General features: G+C 42.3%; 1 protein-coding gene across 1 annotated transcript in view; it reads left to right on the top strand.

The window, feature by feature from the left end:
- The window catches only part of Sfmbt2 (Scm like with four mbt domains 2), a 184561-nt gene that overhangs the window by 106407 nt on the left and 57286 nt on the right, over window positions 1–20868 (top strand). Inside the window, exons 9-10 of the mRNA XM_059263508.1 lie at window positions 4556–4703; window positions 14937–15019. Coding sequence (XP_059119491.1) covers window positions 4556–4703; window positions 14937–15019 — 231 coding nt within the window. The remainder of the gene's footprint in view (window positions 1–4555; window positions 4704–14936; window positions 15020–20868) is intronic.

Here is a 20868-nt window from a genome sequence, read left to right as displayed (position 1 = left end):
TACCTCCTTCTTGTACGTACAGAGTGACTGTTCTCCTAATAGTTGTCCACTGTTGAGTTGAATTTTACAAGCACTGTAAGGTTAACTTACTGGGCTCAGTGGATAAGAGCTATTTCAGTACAAGCATGAGAACCTGAGTTCAAACCCCCAGGTTCTATGTTAAAAGTTGGATATTGCATGCCTGCAATCCAAGCACCTACAGGGCAGGAAACAGGAGGATTCCTGGGGTTTGCTAGTCATCCAGCCTAGCCAAATCGAACTAACCACCACCACCACCACCAACAACAACAACAACAACAAAGGCCCCAACGCAGCTCCAGAGTCAGTGAGAAATCTTGTTTCCAGGGGAAACGGTGGAGCGTGACACATCGGGACACCTGCCATCCTCCTCTGGCCTCTGCATATGCGCATGGGATGCACACACCCACACACAAGTGCACATATAGGCCTGTGCCACACACACAAGAAAGACTAACATGCTCCGCCCTCATGACTGCCTATTTGTATTTAGAAAATACCTGGAAGTAGTGAAAGCAGGTTCTTATTTCCTCCTAAGCCAGCATTTCTGCTCTTTTTATTATCACCTGTTTTCATTGGCTAAAGGAAACCACGTGCTTCCGAGACTGGCAGTCAAAATGAAATTCTTTGCTGTGTAAAGTTGTTTTTATGCTGATCTGGTAGTCTCTTAAGATTATATGATTATTAAGATTATCTCTTCTTCATAAGAGAAATCCCAGTGGTTCTAACAATGGTCAAATTCAAATGATGTGCTTCCCACCTTAAATATTAGCTTTTGCTAAGTGGCGGGAGACGCTGACAAGCTTAACATTTTTAGCCAAATGTATCATTCAGATAATGACCTTTTATATTCAGAGGAAGAATTTGATTAAAGATTCAAGGTCGGTTGCATTTTAATTTCTATTTCCAAAGGAAAGAGGATCTGAGTTACTACTATTCTTGTAGTAACTCAGACATTATTATATTTGAGCCCTTCCTTCCTTCCTTCCTTCCTTCCTTCCTTCCTTCCTTCCTTCCTTCCTTCCTTCCTCCCTCCCTCCCTCCCTCCCTCCCTCCCTCCCTCCCTCCCTCCCTCCCTCCATCCCTCTCTTCCCATCTTCTTCATGATTTGGTAGAATATCAGAAAATTAATGGTGACACTGTATTAAACATGATTGTAATCATGACATACAGCTTTTTTCTTTTCCTAAATGTTTCTTATTTAGTGAGCACATTAGTTTTGTAAATTAAAGATGTATTAAGGGGAAAAGTTGATGTGCTTTGCTAGATAATATTGGGCTTGAAACTCAGGCACTCCCGCTGGTCCTACCACCTATTACAACCCTTTGATTGGAAACAGTGTTTGCGATCTTTACTGTGTTTCTGGTAGCTGTCACCGATTTCCCCTAGACTGGAGAGTAGTGCCTCTGTCTTAAAACCTGTCCAGAATTCCCCTGGTGCCAGAGTTTGGTGGTGTAGCAATGGCAGCCACCCTCTTTTCTGGGTATATGCACTTGTCTAAAGCTCTACAGTACCAGCTTCCCATGCTCTCTAGAAATTGAGCCGGCCGAGCTGGTGTGCTCAGCCCACAGTGGTCTCATTTCTCATATTTCTATACCTTTAAATGACAGCTATATTCAGTGTTAGACAGTGATACATTTCTTACAGGTAGCCTCAAATATCGTCATTCGGATCGACTTTCAGCAACAGAGGTTGCGATTTCACAATTAATTCCCCTTAAATCACCTCACTGGGAGGAGGAAGTATTTGCGGTTATTTTGAAACTACATGTTCACATTACTTTTCTTAGCGCTTATGTCAGACAGGAAATGCTTATATCATTCTTCTCATACATATCCCATTCTTCTTCTCTTATCGCCCATTTGTTATTTTAATGTGTGAGCTGGAATGTGTGGTTTTGTCTGCCAGAACCCCTGTAGATAAGTAGGTTCAAGTATGCCTTATCAGAATATTTTTCATGTTAGAAGTATTTATAATTATATATATTTTCACTGGTGGGGATTCCAGGAGTTGATATGATCATATTTCATGGTATGCATGTCTGAAATTCTCTAAACACTGAAAAATGTCTTAGAATATTTTGCTTGAGAATATAGTACACTGTGTTGTCATTACTTTTTACAATGGAAGTTTCACACACGTGGTAAAACTTGGAGGTGTTTCCTTTTGGCAGCCCTATTGAAGATAGAATAACTGATTGATATTAATGCAGAGAAAATGCAGTGTCAAGTGACCAGGCATTAACAGTGTAGCAGGGCTGGTTCTAGTATTTCAAACACTGGAAGATGAGGTGTTAACTCTGGCATATGTGAAATGTGTTGATTAGAGGACAGGACACACAGGGAATTCAAAGTCAGGGCTTCTGGTCCCATCACTTCCCCTCCTTCTCTTCTATTTTTGTTTCTGCCTGTTCTGAGCTGTGCAGTCTTGGGCGCTCCACTTCCCAGACGTGTGAGCTCTCTATCAGAGGGAACACAAAGCAACGATTTTCATCCCTGGGAACACGAGTCCTGATAGATGTGTTGGGAGCCACTGAACTTTTCTCTGAAGTGTTCTCACATCAATGTGCAGTTTGATCGGTTCTGAAACTCTTTAGACAGGGTCTGGTGGTGCTTAGATACCCTGCTGCTGGAATATCCTAATGTGTGTGAGGACGTGTGTGTATGTGTGGTAGGCCTGACCACAGTAATCTTGCAGATAGTTACTGAGTGGTCAAAGGCATTGCTCTGGACAGTGAGGCATAGACCGAGCCCCTGCTGTTATAAGGTATACATTATACCGGAGGGAATCAGACAACAAAGAAAATTAATGAGTAAATAAATACAGTATAATGTATGCTAAATACTAAGGAGACAAATCTCAGGACGGGGTTAATGAAACATGGGGCTGGTGGGGAAATGGGATTTTATTTTCTAATTTTTGTTTTATGTGTATGAGTGTTTTGCCTGCTGTATATTTGTGTACCGTGTGCTTGGCTGGTGCTTGCAAAAGCCAGAAGAGGGTATCAGATCCCTTGGAAATGGAGTTACAGGGAATTGAACTCGGGTCCTCGGCAAAAACAACCAGTGCTCTTAACCACTGAGTGAGTCTCTCCAGTCCAGAGAATGTGGTTTTAAATACAACCAGGAGTTACTATCCTGGGCAAGCTGGCCATATTCATTCTTCTTTTAAAAGTTATTATCTGTTTTAGAACAGGATCTCACATAAACGCAGTCTGTTCTTAAACGCCTGACCCTCATGCCTCCCTCCGTCTTCAGGGGTTAGGATTACAGGCTGGGCCACCATGCCCACCTTGAGTCTCTGCTTCTTAAAGTAGACTTTCAAAGGCAACCCTCAGTGAGTACAGTTAGAACTAGTTACTGGAATCAAAATAAAGAGGTGCAGATTGGAGTTGCTGCTCTTGCTTAGTGTTCAAGTAGATTTGTCTAGAATTTACTTCGTAATGGAGGGAGCTCAGAAACACTGCTTGGTAAAAATGGAAAGATACTGCATCTTCCTCTCTTTCTGTGTGTGCACCTGAAGTGTACATATGTGTGCCTGTATATGCATATGTGTGCCTGCATACATGTGCGAGCTTGTGGGGTGTGGGGCATCTGATTTTGCTTCTGTTTAGCGCAATGTTTCTTTTTCTTTTCCTTGTGGGATTAGAGATCCAATCTAGAACCTGACACATGCTAGGCAAGTGCTCTACCACTGAGCTGTGTCCTGAGTCCTTTGTAGGTTTAAGTTTAGCTCTGAGGCAGTCTCACTAACTTGCCCAGACTGGTCTTGAACTCACTCTGTAGCCTAGACAGTTGGGAAACTTATGAACTTTTGAACCCCTTGAGTTGGCCTCCTTAGCTGGGCTGACGGACTTACACCACCAGACCTGGCTTGTTCATTTTTATCATTGACATTTTTTTCTCATATTCATTGTATATTCATGTACAAAACATTTTCTATGCCTTTCTGAATCATTTGATGAATGAAAGAGGTCACTGTCCTCAAAGAACATTTGATATTTTGGCGGTGACGGGTGGCAGGTGGTGATGGGAACACGGAATAAAGACAGGTTTTGCATACATGACTTCCTCTCTGGCTGTAGTAGGTTGTACTTTGAAGGCTGTAATTCATGAGTCTAGAAGTCTCCCAGCGCTGAACTCAGAGGTGATGAAGGCTCTGGTGTGAGTAGTTTGGTCTGTTGTTGAGGCTGAGGTGCCATTTCAGCCTTTTAATACCCAGTTTAATTTTTTATGGGCAGGAATTTGTCTGTCTGTCTGTCTGTCTGTTTGCTTTTCTTCCATGTGAGGCCCTTGTTTTATATTTCTGTCTTTAGTTTTCCTTTTCTCTCTCCTGTATATTCTAGTTACTTCTCTCTCCATGTATATGACCTCATGGCTGATTCTATCCTTGGCCACTAGATTAATTTAGTAATTTTTACAGAAATGTTGGTTTACATTACAGTTCGATAGGACATGCTCAGTGTCTTTGAAACAGTGTCAGGATTTAGATGTGTAATATCGAGAAATTAACTTGGATTCCATTTTTTTTCTTTCAGGTTTTTAACAATCATTTTTTCCAAGTGACTATTGATGACCTAAGACCCGAACCTAACAAACTCTCCATGCTGTGCCATGCAGATTCTTTGGGAATTTTGCCAGTACAGTGGTGCCTTAAAAATGGAGTCAACCTCACTCCTCCCAAAGGTTTGTATCCCATGGAAATGTGTGGGGTTGGAATGATCTAGGCTGCTGATCTAGGAATGATCATGTCTCTGAAATGATGTCATCGCATTTACATGGAGAAGTTGCAGTGTGAATTGGACCATGATGGAAGCAAAGAGTTTTTCCTTAGCTTGATTGACACAGATGTCACCAATAGCTCCACCCCTTGGGGGTTGATGGGTTGGGATTTCAGCCTCAATGGCAAGGCCCTTCCTCCTCCAGTTACTGTATAGCTGCTTCTCTCTGATGCTGTGTAGTGAGTGATCCAGGCAACAGTGGTACCTAGTGACTGAGTTAAAGACACGGAAGTGTCTGAGAAGTCCTTTTCTATGTACAACAAAATGCCAGTGGTGTATTCCTTTAGACTTTAGTGTACTTTCTCCATTGCTCAGATACTCTTAGGATCCAAAAATTTAGTGTAATAACACTTTATGGTAATTCACTTAATGCTATAATATGATCCCATAATTCACTTCATGTGCAGTTGATTACAACAATTCACACAGGACCAGGTTGCATTAATATACTTTTACATTGAGATCTGAGAGCCACATGCTTAACAATGCCCTTGTTTGTAATGTGGGTTTTTGTTGGCTACATGTCTAAAGTTTACTCAGGGGGGACAACCATAAATGAGAAGTGAGGCCCTACATACTGGTGTACTCAGACAGTAGGGGCGGGGAAGCCCAGAGTCGAAGCTCATCCTTAGCTACATAGTGAGGTTAAGGCCAGCCTGGGCTACAAGAAACCCTGACTAAGAAAATAAACTAAACACTAAGCAAAATGAAAGATAAGACTGTGAGAGCGTATGCAAAGGGAATAGCAGGAGAGAAAATTGGAGAAAAATGAGAAGAATAAACTTGATGGGGCAGATTTCAACAGGCTACCTTAAATAAAAAGAGGTTTTATGCTAACCTTTTCAGATCTGGAGGGATTATGGGATTACTTCTGATGTCATGTTTGCTAGCTGGCTCTCACAAACTGTGCAGTCGTTGGCTTGTGCCGTGCCTGGCTTTCCGTGGCCTCCTTTCCTTGTTGGCCTCTGAGCCTCATTTTTCTCCCATACTCCCCTCTATGGGGGAAGTATTCTTATGTTTCAGCTCTTGACTCTTCAGATTACAGTTGCATAGTTCTGTGGGCGGATGACACAGCAGTGAACTTCCTTGTCACTGTTTGAAATTTCTGAGTCACTGTGTCCTCAAAAATCCTGTTATGAGGACACTTCATCGCTGACAGTACATATACTGTGCCATGGCCAGAGAAACAAGGATTTGAGTAACAGGACAGCAGCAGTGGTCTGCACATCTGCCCCTGAGGACGGTGGAAAAAGCTTCAGTCTGTGAGCTCTCTGGGCATTTCTGTGTGGGTTTGTTCTTGTTGTGACCTGAACCAGATGAAAAGCTCATGCTTCAAAACTGTCACGGGGACTTCATGGGAGTCTCTAAGTAGCACATGGAACCAAATCGACCATCAAACTCTTACATGTCTATATACAAGCTTCTACTCTCAGTGGTTTATTGGGGATTATTATGATTTCTTTCTCACTATAGAATTTCCGTGTCTGACTGACCGCTTGCCCAGTTTGAAAGCCCCTAGATTCCTCTTCATCTCTTTTTGACTTCTGCACTGAAACATGTGGAATGGACTCCATTCATCAGAGGAGAGCTCAGATAATGGAAATGCTACTTAGTTAGATTTCACAAATCTCTACTTAGTAATCACATCTATTTTAGAATGAATAAAGGACAAACACGTATGCACTGATTTTGACACTTGATCAGTTCATTGTGACAGAAGTTTTTGTGGACATCCATGTTTAAGAATTTTTGAATACATATCCTTTGAAATGTCTGAAAAGAGACCGTTGATATCTATATACAAGCTTGAATATTTATTAGGAAAATGGGTGTAGCTATTTGGCTACTCACATTTAGGATACTAAGAAAATTATTTTTCATTAATATAATTGAACTCTTAAATCTACAATGACTGATTACACACATACACAATATACAATGAAGTATTTTTTATCTTAAGATTATTGGTGTGTGGGTGTGGGTGTGTATGTGTTTGTGTTCACCTGTGTGCAAGTACACCTGAGGCCAGGAGAGGGTATCAGATCATCTAGAGCTGGACTTACATGTGAATGCACACTGCCCAGTGTGGATACTGGGGGCCGGACACTGGTCTTTGCAGTGATATCAGCTCTTTTAACTGCTGAGCCCTACCTGTCCAGCTCCAAGGTTTTTATCCTTACTGACAGTCCACCATTATAGGTTTTTCTTTCTGTCACCCAAATGCTTCTGACTCTTGGGTGAAATTATCTTACACATCCTTCTTGACCTTTCCTTACAAAGGTGAAACATACTTTTCAGCAGAATTTGAAAAAGAAAAAAAATGTTTCCACATGGATCTGATAATTTTGAATAGGATATTGAGTTATGGTAATTAGTACTTGCTAAAAAGAAAACCCCACTGACAAGCTTTTCAAGCACCGAAGTGACAAGCACCTTTAGTTAAAGAGCCAATGGTGACCTGTAGCTGTCTGCTGGCTGTGTGGTGGCTTTATTGAAATAGAAATTTTACTTATCTAATAAGAGGAAAAGAAACTTATAGAAAAATGGACAAGGATTATGAATGTATATCATCTAAGGAAAGTACAGTTTTGTTTTTTGTTTTGTGTGTGTGTGTGTGTGTGTGTGTGTGTGTGTGTGTGTGTGTGTGTGTGTGTATGCCAATGTGCATGCACACAGGTACATCTGGAGGCCAGAAGCCACCCTTAGCTCTTGATCCTTGGGGCCTTTTTAAAATAAATGTATTTTATTTATTTATGTCTTGACCTTTTTATTGAACATTTTTTATACAATATATTCTAATCGTACTTTTCTCCTCCCTGACGCATCCAGCTCAATGCTTTTTCTTTCTGTCTTTAAACAACAAATAAGCAAGCAAGGAAACAAACAGAAACCCAAGAAATACACATACACACACACACACACAACTCACAAAAACACAAAATTGAAAGCAAAGAGAACAGCAACACTTGGATTTGATGACTGTAGAGAAACAAATAGTCTTAGTCTTGGCTGTGGGATTATAGGTGAGTGCGGTGGTGTGGAATACAGACCAAATATTCCAAATATTTTGCAGATTATGAAGAGTACACAGGAGGATGTGTTAACCATTATATTTAAACCCTAGATTATATTATATGAGGGATTTTAGCACTCAAGTGGAAGGTTTTCATATTTGAAATGGATCTTAAAAGTTATCTCATTTAAACCCCAGTCATTTTTTCCCCTGGGGAATCCAAGTTCCGTTATGTTAAAAGATTTCTGAAATCCGGAGAGGGTGTCTAAATCCCAGCCTTATAATCTCAAGTGAATGCTTTTCTGCATAACTACAGCATGCTTTGCTGCTGTTCCATGCCTGGCATTTCCACACAATCCATCCTTCAGGTCAGTTTGGGTGGCCCTGGGCAGGGCTGGCAGATTTAGTGGGCTGTCACTTTTGCATGGGTAATTGGTCTAAGCGTCAGAGCAGGTGGTGAATTACAGTGCAAAGGTGTAATTTTCCAAATGTTGATGGTTATACCACAGTTGTGGCTTTGTTTATTGGGCTCTGGTTTCATCTCACGCGGGTAGATTATATTTATTTTGGTAATTGAAGTGAATGTGAATTTAGAGGCATTGGTACTGCTGGGGTTTGTCCTGTGGTTTAGGGGTTTCCTTCTGAGGTAGTTCATTCTGTGTCTTATCTTACTCTGAGCGCTGGGAACCCTGCTGCAGGTGTTTTCAAGTACCATTCCATATTTTACTAATAAATGAAAGGAGAAGGATTTTTTAAAGTCTGTTTTAAGCTTGAACATTGGGGTTTATAGTTAGAATGTGTAAGATATAATATGCATATCCCCAGGAGATTTCCAAGGTTTTCCTGTGTGCTTAGATTTTGTGAAAACTGAATACGTCTTACAATTGGATGCTGCCTGTTCTCTGACAGATTTTAGGTAGAAGGTGACATAGGAGAGAGACTTGCTGAGAACACAGACCTCTTTTCATGTTGTTTTGACTCTGCTCTCTTTTAAAGGGAAAGGAAAATATATCTGCTCCAGACTGCAGAGACAAGACTTCTAAGCTAGGATGGACAGGCACTTCTCAGTCTCCATGCTTTGCTGTTACACAAAGAATAGAACCTCGAAGAGTTGATCCCGTTCGTTTAATCCAATAAAGGACTTACAGTATTGTAGGCCCTACCAAAAGTGATTGAACAGATATATAAACAAGGAAACTAGAATATAGGATACACAGGGTATGAACCTTCTGGGCATATAATGCTGTAGATTAGTTGTAGAATTCAAAGAAGAAGAATTCCAAACAGCGCTGTCGGACGCAGTGTTGAGTGGAAAACATTAAGCCTTTAGATTTGTGTTGTAAAATGTAGGAGCCAATACTGAAATGAACTGCTTATTTTAGCACTTTGCTAGTCTCTAGGTAGACCATTTAATAGACATATAAACTGTTTAATGTAATTTAGGAAGGAGAGGTGTACTTAATTATTATTGGGGCACAAACTAGTGACTTCCTAATTCCAATTCTCTTTTCCTAAAGAATGTGAGCCTCTGGCAGTTGTCCTCAGTTCATTTCAAAAATTCCATTTTATCAACCTCTTGCTGTGTTGTAGAGAATAGTATATAGGCATTCAGCCAGGCACGGTGACAAACACGTAATCCCAGCACCTGGGGGACAGAGTCAGGAGGATCAGGAGTTCGTACTCATGCTTAGGTACATAATGAGTTTGAGATCAGCCCGGGGTTCATGAAACCCACCTCTCTCTGTATATATGCATGTGTGTGTAAGTGTATGTGTATATATATATGTGTGTGTGTGTGTGTGTGTGTGTATGCATGTATATATGTACACACACACACACACACACACACACGGATGACACTCATTGATACATTCAAATGATGTTAGAGTTTCAGAGATTATGACATACTGGGCTAGTTAGATGGTTCACTCATTAAGTGAAAACACTTGTTGTACAGACTCAGCAATCTGAGTTCGATCCCCAGGACTCACCACATATGCACACGTCATGGTGTGATCCTCTTGGTTTGGGGGCACCTGATTTTTTTTTTTTCGAGACAGGGTTTCTCTGTGTAGCTTTGCGCCTTTCCTGGATCTCATTCTGTAGACCAGGCTGGCCTCGAACTCATAAAAATCCGCCTGCCTGTGCCTCCCGAGTGCTGGGATTAAAGGCGTGCACCACTACCGCCTGGCAAATTTTTTTTTAATCCTTTACAGATTGTGATGTAATTAAGTTAAAAAAATACCCTTCATCTGGCACTGGAGGCAGGACTGCCTACCTGATTAATAGATATGGACAAAGAAGCTTATTTCTCATCTTCTGATTCATTCTCCATCAAAGAGGTCACTTTTAATTGAAAAGAGTTAAGAAGGTGAACCTGAGTTGCCTTTAATATTGAAAATATTTCCGGCCATTAAAAACTAAGAATCCTTTTGGCTTACTTACTCATTCTTTAAGATTTTTAAAGTGTTATTTTTTTTCTGCCAACACTTGATATTTATATGATATTGGAGTCTATTTTTAGAGATATCTGTGTCTCCTAACATAATTCAAAATAGCGTGTTGGTTTTGCTTTTACGCAGAGAAGGATTTTAATTGGCCCTGAGTGCCCTCTTACTAAATGCCTTCCGGCCTAATTCCTATTCTGCAAGCGGAGCGTTGTGGCTAGTCTTCATGCCAGTCCAGCTCTGGTTCGCCAGTCCAGCTCTGGTTCCTTGCCTCTTGCCTCGATTTCCTCTCCTTTTCTGTACGATTCCATGAAGAGAAGTAGAAAGAAGAACTCCGATGGAGAGAAGTAGAAAGAAGAACTCCGATGGGATGGATGAATGTCTACTATTTTCAATGACCATGGACAGAGTCCTGAGATGTGTAGATGAATATTCAATACTTTTCACGGCTCCCATTTTTTTTTTTCCGTTGCTGTTTGTGTATAAAACACCAGCACATGGTCTTCTTATATTGGAAAGTCTAACTGCTCTGCATGTGTTTTCTATTATGACTGTACCCTTAGAATTGTGTTCTCACCAGCTTATTCTACCCCGGCTTTACCATATTCCAATTCACACCTGGGTTTTTGGGCTCACAGATCCTTTTCCATGCAGGACCTACCCCCCCCCCCCAAGAGCTGTATCTCTTTCCTCTGTTCTGTGACTCATCACCATGCATCACTACACCTGACTTCCCTTCCCTCCCCTCTCCTGTCTTGCCCTGCCTCTCCTCCCCTCCCCTGCCCTGCCCTGCCCTGCCCTCCACTTCCCTCCCCCTCTGTTGTCGTGGTTGTCATCGTCCTCCTCCTCCTCTTCTTCTTCTTCCTTCTTTTCTCTCTCTCTCTCTCTCTCTCTCTCTCTCTCTCTCTCTCTCTCTCAGCACAGGTTCTGGATGGAACTCAGATCCTCATGCTTGTAAAACAAGCACTGTACTAGCTGAGTCCTCTCTCCATCACAGCTGACTTTTCAGATTGGTGCCTCCCCTCTGCCCTTTCTGATAACCCCGTTCTAAGACACAGGCAAGGAGCAGTCCTTGAGGTAGTATTGACTCACCTCTTTGTACCAAAGTGGGGCCTCCCTCAGAGGCTCTGCATTTGGATAAACTCTAGATTGGTGAAACTAAGGGGTATGACTTCGGTAGGGGTCACTCACGCATGTGTCACAAATTGTACGGGACCTTCGATGATCGATACTAGAACAAAGAAGCTAGGCTACCATTTTTTTTTTTTATTGCTGAAATCCTTTCACAATCATGAGTGAAAACTTTAGAAGTACAAAGAGATTGAAGACATTTGCCACAAGTTCAAAACAATTGTTTTTCTTACATTTTTCTCTTCTTTCCATAGTTTGTATAACTCTAGTAATTCCATATGTTGGCAGTTAGTCTTTTTTAGCCAAAGCCTTAACAATTATTTTTTCATGAATTTGTCCCCCTAACCACACAGTTTCATGCCTGTATGATATCCTAGGGGCTAAGAGATGTCTTGGGTAAATCTCATGTCATTTTTTGTTAATGCAAAGTTGTTTCTGCCTTCTCCCAAGTTTCATAATCTTCCCATGCATTTCCTAGTATATAATCCATTTTTCAGTTGGAGGGATCATTTTTTATGGGATAAGTTCCTAGGAATGAAACTGTAAATTTTTCCAAGGCACTGTCCATTTGCACAACCATACTTAATGGCTGCAAGTAGAGCTGCTGTCTGTTAATTTGTATCACAAAATGGGTCATCAACCTCTTCCCCCTTGCACCCATATCATTTGGAATGTCGTCATTCAAAATAAATAGCAATAAAGACTTAAATACTTTTAATGGCTGCCATTCACACAGTCTCCCTAGGTGGCTTCTTAGGAATTGTGGTAGCTTGAGGCGTTTTATTTCCTCTTTCCCCCCCTCCTCTTTGCTGTTTTCTTCCCTCCCTCCTGGTTTACAACACGTTTTCCTGGCTGTGCTTAAGCCTCAGTACTTCTTGTTCTGTCTCGGTTGATGAATGAGTGTAATTGACCCCTGTTGTCTCTATTATACAATCCACGGCAATTTGTTTTTTATGTAGTAGTTATTTTCTGAGCTGTCTCGAAACTGCCTTTCAAAAAGAGCTCATTATCAGCCCAAAGGAAAAGAATTTTAAATGACGGAATGAATAACAGTCCCCAAGAGCCGGGGGAGGAGAAGTCTAAGCCATTCCAATTTTCAAGTAAATGAGTGAGTTTTAGGGTCAAGATAATTAATTGCTGCTTAGATGAAGCCCAGTAAGACTTGATTATATCTAGAAATTATTAGATTAAAAATGGCTTCCCCGTGGACACTGTTGCACTCTGGATGTATAGAAGGATTGAATGCAGGTCCAAGATGGCACTCTGTGTGACATTTGGCAGCCCATTAGAAATTGGTTGTAGGGCTGGAGAGATGGCTCAGCGGTTAAGAGCAATGGCTGTTCTTCCAGAGGTCCTGAGTTCAATTCCCAGCAACCACATGGTGGCTCACAACCATCTGTAATGAGATCTGGTGCCCTCTTCTGGCCTGCAGGGATACATGCAAGCAGAGCACTGTATACATAATAAATAAATAAATCTTTAAAAAAAAAAAAAGAAATTGGTTGTAGAAAACCCAGCTAAACATCTGTATGTAACAACCAGGGGTGACTTCTGAGTCAGAAGATTTGATCTGAACAGATAAGAGCCATACAGAACACCCAAATGCAAGCCATACATTTGTATGACTATCAGAAAATACTTGGTACTGGAGAGATGGCTCAGTTGGGAAAGTGGTTGTCTCTCACACGTGAGGACCAGAGTTCAGTCTCCAGGACCCACGTGAAAGGAGCCATGTCTGGTGTGGCACGTGTCTGTAATCCCAGTGCTGTGGAGGCAGAATCAGGGAAATCCCTGAGGGCTCTTTGGCCAGCTGTCAGAGGCTGCTTGTTGAGTTCCAGGCCACTTGGGCACTCCTGTTTTAAACAAAAGCAAACATAGGTGGCATTAAGAAACAGTAGTAAATGTTGTTCTCTGCCCTCCACACACATATTCCTTCATGAGTATACACAAACTCAAACAGACGTGAAAACATTTTGCCATTCATCCATTTTGAATTTTCCAGGTACTTCCACACCATAATCCCATGAAGTTTTAATTTTTAGCTTTGTGTATGTGTATGTCTGTGAGCGTGTACCATGTGTGTGGTGGTGACTGGAAGCCAGGAAAGGGCCTGGGGGCCTCTGGAGCTGGGGTTACTGAGATGCTTGGCGTAGGTGTTGGGAACCTCCTTAGGTCCTCCGGAAGAGCATCAAGTGCTCGTAACCCCGTAACCCCGTAACCCCGTAACCCCGCGCCCTCTCTCCAGCCCTCTCACCGACTTTTGTTTTTATTCGGTGAACAGAATTAACCAAGGAAGTAGCAGAATTACAGGGAAGCCAGTCTACATGGACGCAAACGCTGACTTTAGTCACCTCAGCTTGGCAGTCTGAGCCAGTGGGCCCTTGATTTTAGGACGCGAAGCTCTGCTGGGGTGGGGGAAGAGCAGAGGGGAGTTTTAAAGTATAAACGCAGAACAGAGAGCCATTGGAGATGCAGAGGTTTGTGTGACAACGTCCCCCTAAGAAAGGGAGGAAGCAGGAGGGTAAAAGGCCTTGGTACTGCCCTGCTGAGGGTGCAGAACAGAGTCCAGGGCCTCTCTGTGGTGAGGCTTTGAGGTAGAGGATTCTGGGAGGGGCTTGAGAAACAAGTGTGCTGACTTTAATTGAATCACTCAGATCTTCCTCATGTGGCTTCTTTCTCCTGTCCTCCTTCCCCTCCTTCATAGTGTGTGTGTGTGTGTGTGTGTGTGTGTGTGTGTGTGTGTGTGTGTGTGTAGATGAGAGCACCTCTGGATCCTAAATGAGCAAGGCCTAGCTGGGCGGGCGGAGCACCCCACCTCATACACACATAGTCAGTGCAGTCACCCGACACATGGGCTTGAGAGGAAGGGGAGTGGGTGTCTGTATTTGTTTACCTTGATTAGGAAGAATGGGCAGGCAAAAGTACACCCAGCCTCGATGACAGATGACAGCAGTATCACTGGTAACTTCACCTAGTGCCTGCCCTCTCTGCCAGTTCAAGTTCCCCAAATAAGTCCTCAGGAGACTTCTGAAGCATAGTTGTGACACAAGTGCCCCACATCATCTCTCTCTCTCTCTCTCTCTCTCTCTCTCTCTCTCTCTCTCTCTCTCTCTCGCTCTCTCTCTCGCTCTCTCTCGCTCTCTCTCTCGCTCTCTCTCGCTCTCTCTCTCGCTCTCTCTCGCTCTCACGCTCTCACGCTCTCTCTCTCTCTGTCAGATTCTCTCTCTGCTGTTCTGAGTAGCAAATCTCCCCATTGTCAAGGGCCTCTCTAAGGCAGATGGTTGGTACCAACTTCCTTCGCCGGGGGTCAGGTCCCAGATAAGCATATGATAGATAACACACCTCCCTTACCTGTATTGAACACTTTCCACTTTCTCAAATGTTTCACTTGGTCAAGGAAGCTCAAGAGCCGTGAGGCTCTCACAGGCTCCCCTCTTTGCTTCTAAACTTAAGTTTCTTGTTCTTTTCCTAAGATACCCGATCCAGGTATCTGATCCTTGACCTGAATCCAGCTCGGCTAAGGCCTTGTGTGTTTCCTTCCTCACAGGTTACTCGGGCCAGGACTTTGACTGGGCAGATTATCACAAGCGGCACGGGGCAGAAGAAGCACCACCTTTCTGCTTCAGAAATGTAAGACACTTCCCATTGGTTCCCATTTGAAGTTGTAGATGCAATGCCGTGTATGCTGCGTGAGTTGTTTTTTTCCCTGTTCGGTGATCAGGTGTGTAGGCCGGCCTTGCGCAGCAGGACCGTGGAACCATCACAGGTTTCCAAACAAGTTTCTTTTCATGTTGTGTGGATGAAGCCAGACTGCTCTGGTAAACTGACTAACGACTGCACAGGAGCTGACTTGAACATGCTGGAATTTAGTTTCCACTTTTGGAAGAGTCAAGGATCAGAGATGCTTTGCTCCTAAGGTTTATCAAAGGGTGTAATCCTGGCCTGGGAATGGAGTTTAGTTTGTAGAATGCTTGCCTAGAGTGAGTGAGTCAATTCCCAGCACTGCGTAAACCAGATGTGGTAGTGAATGCCTGTAATCGCAGCACTTCGTAGGTAAAGGCAGGAAGAATAGATGTTCAAAGCCATTCTCTGCTACATGGTGAGTTCAAGGCTAGCCCAGGCTACAAGATACTTTGTTTTCAATTGATAGATAGATAGATAGATAGATAGATAGATAGATAGATAGATAGATAGTAGATGACAGACACTTTAGGAAGTGCTTTCATTACTAGTAAGACACCAGCTGAGCAGCTCTGGGAAGTGCTTACTTTAAACTATTAGATTATTGTCATTGCAGCAGTATTTTAGTGACACAAACTAGAAATAGATAAATGAACTTACTCAGTAGCAAGAGGTGGTAAAGTTTGGTGAAGTAGTTGGCAAAATCGGTCCTTTAAGTTTCTTCAACCGTGGAGACTATGCAAGGGATCTGAGCTGTTACCTCTGCTTTAAAAATGAAGTGAGTATCGCCAAGTGTGTTCAACATATTTGTAGTTAGGAGAGTAAATCCCTTATGCTAAGAAAAAATGACACACCCCTTTTACTTCTGACCTGCAGCTCCAACCCTGCATAGCATTTGCAAATCAAAAGGCTTGCTTCTGACCCTGTGATCCCAGACTTATTGACTGATTGTCCACCCACACGGATGTCTGTGCCACAGGGACAACAGAATTCAAAGGGCAGGAAGGGAAAGCATTGGCTTCAGAGAAGCTTGGCTGTGCATAAGTCAAATTGAGATGATGAAACATGAAGTAGTTTGATGACTGAAGTCATGTGTGCTCCTAAATACAGAGCAACATCAGCAGCAGGATTCAAAATAAGGACTCATTTGACTATCTGACCTTTCAGTTAATGATATTAACCTATAGGAGCAGTTTCTCTGTAGCAGCATAGCACTATGGGGGGTGTGTTTTAAACTGTGTGATGGAGACAGGTATGGCTGTTCCAGGACCCTTGAGGCTTATCAAGTCTAGTGACACATGACTTTATACTGTGTTGATGTCACTGGCTCAGAATCTACCGGCCTGCCTTTCATGGGGAACTGGGGAAATAGCCCATGATGCCTCAAAACCCGTTCAAGGTTGTGCTTTCTACCTCACGAGAGAAACACTCCTTCCCTTGACTCTAGCTTGGGAAAGAAAATTTTCACATCACTCCTTGTTCCATTTTTAGAGTGTATTTCTCCCATGGCAGCATAGTTCCACAAGAGAGAAAGATTGGGGATAGGGGGGTCCTAGAGGTTATTGTTAGGTGCCTGATTCATTCAATCCCCACATTTATCTGTCTGTCTATCTATCTATCTATCTATCTATCTATCTATCTATCTATCTATCTATCTGTCTGTCTGTCCGTCCGTCAGTCCATCCATCCATCCATCCATCCATCTATCTATCTATCTTAAGCAGCGTCTCCCTCAGAACCTGGAGCCCACTGATTTCTGTTAGACTGACTGACCAGTGAGCCCCAGGATCTTTCTGTCCCCTCCCTCTCCACTGCTGGCATTACACAAGCTGCCACCCATGGCTTTTTCCATGGATGTTGGGGATCTGAACTCAGGCCCTTATGCTCAAATGGCAAACACTTTACCTACTGAGCCATCTCACCAGCCCTCTGAAAATTTCCTTTTATCCAGGAGTGTCTACATGGCATTTCATTCAGGAGCAATTAACCACATGCCAAGTTGTCTTTGGAGCTTCCAGGATTCAGTCACCAAGATGCAATCTGGCTTAATGAATTTTCTGGTGTATTCATTAGGAGTGCTTTTGTTTCTGGCTCCCCATTTATTTAATAGACAGGAGTGTTGTCTGCCTGCTGGCTTATGCATTGCATAGTGGCACTCTGCTGAATCTGTTAGCTTGCTACGAGTGCTCTTTAATGGAATGCTTATTACGAATTCATTTTTTAATCACGCATCTCATGTGTACTAGAGGAGAGCTGTGGAACTGGATGTGTGGGAGACATTTCCCTTGGGGACGTTTTAACAATCAGAGTTGGTTCTAGGATGGATTGACATAGCCAAATGCTTAGTAAAGGAAACTCAGAGGTAACAGTTTTGCTATTGATCTTTTATAAATTACCCTCAAGCAGCGAGAGGAAATGAAAAGAGGTTATGTGGTTGTAGCTTTGCCTTATTAAGTGAGATAAAATACTTTTTAACTTCAAGGTTCTCCATGCAGCCATCCAGCTGTGCTATCAGAAAGAAGCTTCATACATAATTGTGTGAATAAAAGAGGGTGACTTGTGTATTGAGGGGACCATAAAAAAAAGGCCACTGTAAACATCTCTGCCTCTTATTTCCAGAGAAATATACAGGGAAGGAGGAAATTGACTTTTTTAAGCATGCAGGACATAATTTTTGTTCTGATTACATAAGGATACAATTGCCTTTTCAACTGCTTTTATAAAAAGACACTTAAATGTAAATGACTCTGATATCTATCCCCATAAGAGTCACATAACGATACAGTCTTTTATTGGTTCTAGAAATCTGTTTAGATGAGTTTATATATTTCAGAGTAGATATGTTTTTATAGTACTCTAGCATATTTGATTGCAATTTATAGTAGCTACTGTTTGGGGAAAGTCAGATTTATTTGAGAGTAATATTTGGAGAGAAGTTTGCTCATAGTACTGAGAAAACTCGTACAGAATTGATCTTTCTGAAATAGCTATTTAACTCCAGACCTAGTATCAAAAACACTCACTTCAAAGTTGTGGAGCATGAATAAAAACAACCAGACATGTTGTGGGGAGGAGCAAGCAGTTGGAAGGAAGGACCATGAACAGCCTTCACATTTCTGTAACTCACAGTGTGAAGATAGCGTAGGCTGACAGCGTATATAAGACGTTAAGGAGTGGTGTGAAGAAACTTAGTCTTTCTGCCCTGGTAAGTCAGACTCTAGAGTCCAGGCCAACACAGATACTAGAAAGTAAGATAAAATTTCAGACAGTGGAGAATCAGGGAGCCGAAGCTCAGAATCCTGTTCATTAAATGCCACCTGCATCATTGGGGGACTCTTGAATCCTCCATGTCCCAGAAGGTCTCCAGTTAGCCCAGGTGAGGAGAGAAGAACAGAGTGGGCATTTAAATTGCTTTTAAGGAGACAGAGTTTGTGGTTTGAATTCAGTCGAGAAGATGGTTTGCTAAAACTGAGAACAGAAACAGAAGCAAAAACCCATACATAGCCTTGTGGGAATATAGCGCAATCCAGAATTTCTGTGTCATCCCATTTAGAATATGCATGTTTCAACTAAGGCATACAGAAGCTGGGAAAAATGTATTCCTTCTGAGAAGGAAGAAAAAGAAAAAGAAAAGAGAACAAAAACCCACCATGATTCAGATGCTGAGATTAGCAGACAAGTTTTGCACATCCCCTATTGTACTGAAACTCAGGGATGGAAAGTGTGGTCTCCCTATGTGATGCCCACACCAGCAGCTTTAGCGCCCCCTAGGGGCTTATTGGAAATGATGATTCTTTAATTCTCTCCGTGTTTCTGATACACCCTGGAATTTGATAACAGTAGATGTAAAGGAAAGTATCCTTGTTAAGCATGTAAGGATAGGAAATAAAAGCTGTCAAAGCTAGAAGCTCTAGAATTGAGAATGGTGTATGAACTAAAAGAATTCATCAGTTTAATAGCAGAATGGAAATTACAGTTACTGACCTTGAATGTAGAAATTACAGGAGGCACAGAACAGAGAGGAAAGAAAAAATGGCAAGGGAGAATGAAAAAGACAGATGAATCTTAAGGAGCGGTCTGTGAGATTAGAGACCTAGGAGTGACTGAAGGAAGGTGAAAAGACACCTCCCATAGATGTTATGGAAGACAAAGAAACAGGATGCTACTGCTTAGTCAGCAGAGTTTGTGAAAGTTAGAAGCACCACAATGCTTTGCCAGTGTGATGGTTAGTTTTGATTGTCACCTTGACACAATCTAGAATCGCCTAGTAAGAGAGTCTCAGAGATGGTTTTTTTTTGTCGGGTTGGCCTATGGGAGATTGTCTTGATTGCCTTAACTGATGTGGGGAGACCCAGCCCAGTCTGGACAATGTCTTTCCTTGGGTTCGGCAGCCCACTGTGGACAGTGTCATTCCCTGGGTTCAGTAGCCCACTGTGGACAGTGTTGTTCACTGGGTTTGGCAGCCCACTGTGGACAGTGTCATTCACTGGGTTCGGCAGCCCACTGTGGACAGTGTCATTCACTGGGTTTGGCAGCCCACTGTGGACAGTGTCATTCACTGGGTTTGGCAGCCCACTCTGGACAGTGTCGTTCCCTGGTTTCGGCAGCCCACTGTGGACAGTGTCGTTCCCTGGGTTCGGGTCCTGGACTGAGCAGAGAAAGTAAGCAGGAGAATAAACACTCATGTGTTTGTTCCCTTTGCTCTAACTGTGGACATAATGTAATCAGCTGTTGCTGTCTTTACTTCCTAGATATGATAGACCATGTGCTGGAATTGAGTTAAAACAAATGCTTTCTCTCCTAAGTCACTTTTTTGTCAGGATATTTTATCACAGCTACATAAGCCAAACAAAGACAACTAGATGTAAATGGAGGTGGAGTTTTCTGTCCCCACTGCCTGTTCCCACATATCCAGCAGCCCCTTCCCAAATCACCACACAGAGACTTATATTAATTATAAATGCTTGGTCAATAGCTCAGGCTTATTATTAATTAGCTCTTACATTTAAATCAACCCATTTCTATTCATCTATGTATTGCCACATGGCTTTACTGTTCCTCTGACATCTTGCTACTTGGGCAGCTGGCTCACATTTCCTTTGACTCTGCCCATCTTCATCCAAGTCCTCAGTTTGATTGTTCTGCCTAACCTTGCCCTGCCTTTCCATAGGCCAAGCAGCTTTATTATTAACCAATCAGAGGAATACGTATTCACAGCATACAGAAGGGTCGTCCCTCAGCAACTAGATAACTATTAGAATGGCTGAATTTTGGAACATAGCCATGCCAATGCTACTGGCGAGTTATATCCGCTAGGACACTTGTGGGAATGCAGAAGTGAGGAGACCACGTTGCAAACCAAATACCATAAAAGGTTTAGTGCCTGATATATATATATATATATATATATATATATATATATATATATATATATATATATATATAATCATCCAACAATTCTGTTTCTAGAGAAGTGTAAATTTATTGTGAAGGGTTTAGCTTGGTCTACCCCATTCGTATGATCATATCTGAAACCCTCAAAACGTGATGATGTTTGGAATGACGATGTCTAGAGAAATAACTATGATAAGATGAAGTCCTAATCCTGTGTGACCTGTGTTCTTATTGAGAGAGTAAGTCAGGACCCAAATACTCATGGAGGGATGACCATGGGAGGACACAGACTTCACACAGCCATCTGTAAGTCATAAAAGGAGACCTCAGCAGGAGCCAACCGGGTGAAAGATTGATGTTGTGGTCTCAGCTTCTAGGACTTTGAGATAACTAATTTTGGTTGT

The sequence above is a fragment of the Peromyscus eremicus genome, chromosome 5 (assembly GCF_949786415.1).
Source record: "Peromyscus eremicus chromosome 5, PerEre_H2_v1, whole genome shotgun sequence".
NCBI lineage: Eukaryota > Metazoa > Chordata > Mammalia > Rodentia > Cricetidae > Peromyscus > Peromyscus eremicus.
Note: the sequence above shows the minus strand (reverse complement) of the source record. Positions and strands in the feature narration are given on the sequence as shown.